The sequence below is a fragment of the Vicia villosa genome, unplaced genomic scaffold (assembly GCF_029867415.1).
Source record: "Vicia villosa cultivar HV-30 ecotype Madison, WI unplaced genomic scaffold, Vvil1.0 scaffold7, whole genome shotgun sequence".
Lineage (NCBI taxonomy): Eukaryota > Viridiplantae > Streptophyta > Magnoliopsida > Fabales > Fabaceae > Vicia > Vicia villosa.
The window spans coordinates 1,127,394-1,133,945 of NW_026706810.1; the positions used below are offsets into that span (position 1 = coordinate 1,127,394).

General features: G+C 31.7%; 1 protein-coding gene across 1 annotated transcript; it reads left to right on the top strand.

Moving 5' to 3' along the window:
• Positions 1–2,449: 2,449 nt before the first annotated feature.
• Positions 2,450–3,665, top strand: LOC131643077 (ribonuclease 1-like). The gene is made up of 3 exons (XM_058913220.1): positions 2,450–2,676; positions 2,768–2,923; positions 3,007–3,665. Exons 1-3 carry the CDS (start codon positions 2,569–2,571, stop codon positions 3,430–3,432), a joined length of 690 nt encoding a protein of 229 aa, XP_058769203.1. The 5' UTR covers positions 2,450–2,568; the 3' UTR covers positions 3,433–3,665.
• The last annotated feature ends 2,887 nt before the right edge of the window (positions 3,666–6,552 follow it).

Below are 6,552 nucleotides of genomic sequence, written 5' to 3' on the forward strand. Positions count from 1 at the left end.
TGAAAAGTTGTATAAAAGTGAAGACCAGGTATTTAAAGGTTTAACGGGAACCTTTTTAAATCTTTTGGGTAAAACAAAAGGACACGCGGCGGGTTTTGATTTAATCCAACGGCGGTCAAATAAATTAGCTTTACTCCTAGTATGTAGGAATAATGATCAAGAAGTAAGGTCAAAAACGTGGGAATGTAAGTTATGAGAAGACATCTTTGAAAATGACAAGACGTTTTGAAAACAGGGTCATCAATGATTATGACGTTAGTCAGCAATCTTGGAACTTTCAAAGAGTAGCAAGGAACGAAATCTTACAATGACAAGAAACGCCTATTTCTCTTGTTTTTTCAAAACAGGCATTTATTGGGGGCAATTTGTTAGCTGAAGATTTCGTTTTGCAAATATATGGTTCTTCGAAGAATAAAAATTCGAAGAAGAGATGGTTACTGATGACCATCGTTTGAAGATAAGAAAATGGCTCCTGATGGCCATGCTTCGAGAGTGAAGATTTCTAAGTCACAGCGGAGATGATGAACACTGAAGCTCATAGGAGTGCATGTCTTCGAAGACTTAGGCAAATTTCATGAAATATGTTAAAGTATTACTAATTAGCGTGTTTTCGTAGTGTTTTAATGTTAAATACACTGCCACGCGTCGAAGAAGGACTTAGGCGGGAAGATTTGAAATTCGAAGACAGTTTCGTAACTGTCTAACAACAGATGGCATCCCTGGAGTTCTTATGAGAAACGTGGCATTAGATTAGCGTAGGGCCGTTAAGGTCGAAATTAGTATAAATAGGAGTCTTAATGTTAGGATTCTGTGTGTTCATTTTGTACAAATCACTCACATATTACTCAAGTATCAAGTGTTAAAGAGAAAGAGTTCGCTGAGAAATGTACGTATGACACCACCATTTTAATACATGTGTATTCCCTTTTCGTTTTCAGATATCTTTTCAGTATTATTGCATTTCCTTTACTTCTTGCCATTTACATTCTTGTACTGTTATTTTCATGTCATTTACTTTTGAAGTATTTAATATTTCTGCAATTTTAGATTCTTTGCACTTTAAACAGTTTTCGTTTCATGTCTTATTTTTACTTACCCTTTTGTTGAAGTTATACTTGCATATAACAAAGTCACTATCAAGTTTACTTGTTTTATTCGAAGAAACTCTTATTGACAAAGATAAATCATAAATATGGTTCGAACGACCATTAATAACAATCTTTTTGACTATGTGTCCTAGGATCAATCTAGTCGATCCTGCGAGTAACCAAATCATATTTACTTATAGTTTGGAAGACTAGCGGTTGTTTACCGGAAATCACCATAAACAAAAGGAGAGGAGTTATTAACCGTTAAACCCTTCTCATGAATAATTGATGGAAGTTATTAACAACATTATTATTTTTAAATTGTATTTTATTTATTAAAAAAAAAAAGAAAGATATTTTATGAAATAAAATAGGCCAACCCAAAAGAGTGTATCCCCTTTATATATTGTTATAGATACCATATTTGAAGCTTAATTAACTAACAACCTAGTTTCCTAAACTACCAACATAAATTTACAATGGTCCTTATAAAATTATTATGCACCTAGTTTTAGTCCTTACTCCTTACTGTCAAACCAATGTGTATTTTAGAATGTTTATTTTGCAGACATGTTCATAATGTTTTAAAAAGTTCCTGAAAAAAAAAAGAAACTAAAATTTAATTTTTAAGTTGAGATTTTCATAACTTTTATCATTATTTTTTGAAATTTGAAAAATTCATATTTAATTCTTCTCGTTTTAAAAAAATTCTAAAACTTGATAAATAAATATTTTACAGTATTCTAAACATATATAAAAAAAATTATTCAAAAATTTAAAAATTAAATGATAATCAAACAGTTTTTAAAATTTTAGAAAATAACAAGCACTGAAATTGCATGCATAAAAAATTTAGAAGGACCATTCATTGAAGAAAATTTGTATAGAGACTAAAAATGCAGGGTCGCATATTTATAGGGACTAAATGATTATTGAAGCCTCAATTATTATACATTGTTTCTATAAAACTTGAAGAAATTAGTAAGATCTCATTGAAGCCTTAATGATTATAAATTGTTTTAGATGATTTAAACATTTATTTGATTATTTTGGGACCAATATAAGATATAACTGTTTTGGTTTTGGCCATAACTCAAAACAAAAGAGTTACAAACAAATTTTGATTGCCACACGCCTTTCTACCGGCCAGTATGTATGAAAGCAGTTACTAAAGAGAGGAAACCACACCAGTAGCGTTTACACATTAGTTACTCCAAAAGAAGCACCGACATGTCACAGTCATAAGTTGCGTTTACACATGAAATTGGAAACCACACAATTATTATTGCATGATAAGCATATCCTCTTACGATACTCTATTAGTACCTTTTTAATTTATTACTGTACTTTCAATTTTGTTTGATTCTTCACTTTCTTCCTATTAATACATCTAACCATTCAAATCATTCCATAATCTCACACTCACTAAACACCATAATAACCCTCCACTAACCCTTTTGAGAATTACATCAGTTGAAAAATGGAGTCCAAAGGGTCAATTTTAATTAAGTTTTTCTTGCTTCTTCAATTACCAATTCTATGTCTTTCACAGCAACAAGATTTTGATTTCTTCTACTTTGTTCAACAGGTAACATAAAATTCATTTCAGTAGTCATGAACATGATTTTAGTTCAGAAATGAGTTTTATGAAATAATTATTTGTGATTTTGCATTTGCAGTGGCCAGGGTCATTTTGTGATTCACAGAAGAGTTGCTGCTACCCGACAAGTGGAAAACCTGCTGCTGATTTTAGTATTCATGGTTTATGGCCTAATTACAAAGATGGTACTTATCCATCTAACTGTGATCCTAACAGCCCTTTTGATCAATCTCAGGTACTTTTTCATTATTCACCAATAGCATTTTTATATCATGTTTTCATTCTACTCACTTGTGTTGGTGCATATGATTATTACAGATATCTGATCTCAAAAGCAGTTTACTAAAGAACTGGCCCACACTAGCCTGCCCAAGTGGAAATGGAATTCAGTTTTGGACTCATGAGTGGGAGAAGCACGGAACTTGCTCAGAATCAAGCCTTAAACAACATGATTATTTTGAAACAACTCTCAACTTGAAACAAAAATCAAACCTCCTTGATGCTCTTACAAGTGCAGGAATACAAGCTGATGGAGGTTCTTACAGTTTGAGCAGAATCAAAGGAGCTATACAAAAGGGAGTTGGGTTTGCTCCATTCATTGAATGCAATGTGGATTCATCTCGTAACAGTCAGCTATACCAAGTTTACTTGTGCGTCGACACTTCTGGATCAAACTTCATTGACTGTCCAGTTTTCCCGAATGGCAAATCATGTGGATCTAATGTTGAGTTCCCATCGTTTTAAGTATCAGTCTCTATGACAATACTGTATCTTCAAGTTTATTTATCATCTTTGTTTAAACCCTTTTCTTCAGATGTATGCACTTATTGTGCAATTGAATTTGAATTTGAATGCTATATAAAATATAAACCAGATGATGCATATTTGTATCACTTTTAGATTTTAAGTGAAGATGTTATATCCAAAAACAGTTGTTTGGTTGTTACTAATTCAATGTGATGAACTAGTCTTGTGTTTTTGGCTCCTCAAAAGTATTACAACATCTAATTTCTAAGATATGTTTTCTAAAATTCTTTGAAGAGAATTAAGATTTAAAATTACAATTGGACACTGTAGTGTTTTTGGCTCCTCAAAAGTATTACAACATCTAATTTCTAAGATATGTTTTCTAAAATTCTTTGAAGAGAATTAAGATTTAAAATTACAATTGGACACTGTAGTGTTAAATAATTTTAGGCTTACTCACAATAGAAACTTTTCATCTTGTACCACATATCAAAGGTAACCATACCAAAAATCACTAAAGTATCTCCAATATTAGGCTACCTCCAAGTTATTTCATCGGTTGAAACTCAGAACTTTAATTTTATGGTTAAAATCTGATACATTGAATGGAACTGATTATTTAATTTTTGATAAATAAAGAATCTTGCTTAACTCATCTTGGCATTATATCTATTTTGACTAAAGTTTATGCAAATTTTTGTCTCAAACTGAGTCTATTACAAGTAAGGCACATTTTGTTTAGCATCCCTATAGAAAGAGCACACTTCTCTATCTATTCTATGATTTATTGCTACAGTTTAAACTATTTTTGTGACTAATATTTTCCCAGTCATCAAACTTGAAGTAGGATATCAAGTTATCATCTTTCACGTCTTCTTTTTCTTAGGTGTCTTGAGTAGTGTTATCAGTTATGTTGACACTCTCATTTGTGATTAGGCTTTGAGTAGTTTCATCTACTTCAGGCTCATTGTTCTCTTTAATTCTATGCTTCTGATGAAGAGTTGTTGGTGGTTCCTCCTCTTCTTGTATTAACTTACTCATTTTTAAGCTAAAGTTCTTGAAATGTGTTCTTCTTATGCTATGAAGATCTTGTTTTATAAGTGTGTTTAACATAACATATTTTGTTTAACCAGTCGGTCTTTGAAAACAAGATGGTTTCGTAGTCCTTTTTCAACCATTATTTCTTGGTTCTTGTGTCTATGCGTTAGTTGTAGAAATTAGTTTGACTGTACTAAGAAGATGCATTTATTTTTGGATGTAATCTGATTGGATACCATGAGTTAAAATTGATTCTTTATCACATTTACTCAGAATTATCTTTTCCCATATATTTTATTGAACTGTACTGAGGATTTTGATAAAATAAAGTGAATATGCGTTAACAAAAAAGGAATTAAGATTTTCATTAATAGAAAAGGGAAATACAAGCAAAAAAATTTCAGATTCAATACATTAAAGAGAATATCTGAAACATTTGGTCTAAAATAAGTTTCCCCAACTGTGATCCTCCGAATCATCGTCTGAATCAAAATAAACACTATTTTTATCTGATTCAGAAGAGTCTTCTTCTGTGGGGGTCTTTCTCTTCTTGGACTTTTTATTCTTTGACGCCTACGGTGCTTCCTCAGGCTTGGAAGCCTTAGGAGCTGGGCTTGCTTCAAGAGACTTGATCACCTCTTGTTTCTGCTCAGTAAAATGCATCACTACTTTGGTCTCCTTGAAGTACTCATTTTCAATTTAAAAGAAGGTGAAAATAATTTGTGTGGTTTACAACTAAGAAGGCATGCTCTTATAATGACCCGACTGGAAGATTAATCGATATATCTGTTTAGCATTTAATCATTGATCAGCAATTTTTTTCTTCTCTCTCTCAAATTCTTTTTTTTCACTTTTTTGTTGATGACAAAAGGGGGAGAAATATGTGAGTATTTTAAAGAGAATGAAAAAAAATTTAGGGTTAAATATGTTTTTAGTCCTTATAAAATTACCCAAAATGATTTTTAGTCCCTATAAAAAAAATATTGACTTTTAGTCCTTATAAAATTATTTTTGCACTCAGTTTTAGTTCCTGTAGAGGGACCAAAAGTGAGTGCAAAGGTAATTTTATAGGTATTAAAAGTCAATATAGTTTTTATAGGGACTAAAAGCCAAAATTGAAATATTTATAGGGAGAAAATCATATTTAACTCAAAAAACTTAGGGGGGGGGGTGGGTTTACAAAATTTAGCCTAGGAACTATCAGACTCAAATAAAGCTTAATAACATTATGCTCTGAAGTTATCAACATAAAAGTTTAATAATTTGGATAGAACTTAGGGGGAGCTTACAAAACTGAACCTACGAACTATTTTACTCAAAGAGAGCTTACAAACCTCTTGTCCTGAAGTTGTCAAGTTACTAAAATTGGTTTAAAAAACTTGGATATTACATAAGGGGAGCTTACGAACCTCAACCTATGAACTGTTATACTCAGGGGGCAGCTTACAAACCTCAGACTCTGATGTTGTCAAGATGTTTAAAGCAATCAACCATTATTCTTAAAATACTTATGTTTGTCATCATCAAAAAGGGAGAGGTTATTGGAAAATAATCTATTCATACTCCTTGGATTTTGATGAAAATAAAGTACTTAAAGAACAATATGATATACTAACATTTTCTTAAGTGTGCAGGATCATTAATCTGGTATTTAACTAAGTTTTGCCGTAGTTAAATGGATTATAAAGAAGAAGCATATAATTCAGATTCTAATTGATCAGTAATTGATTTTCAAATGGAACCTCAACACCAAAATTGACTCAACCTCTAATAAGTTAGAGATGTAGTACAAACACATCTTGGTCCGTACTCTGTGCAAAAGCAGCTCCATCTTGTCAAAATCCCATAATTATGGAGAAAGTTAACTAGAAGTTTTAACACAAGGCTTAAGGATGTATGACACGATTTCTTCAATCTACTCCACATGCCTAAGGATGCCTCTCTTGAGAAAGAAACAATGGGTAAAGAGTTTACTCAAAAGATGAAAATCCTAATCGTACCACTCGAAAGTCTCATACTAAGTGTTTGAGCAAGGAAGTCCTAAACTATGAGTTTAGGAAAAGAAGTTTCTTTCAAGTG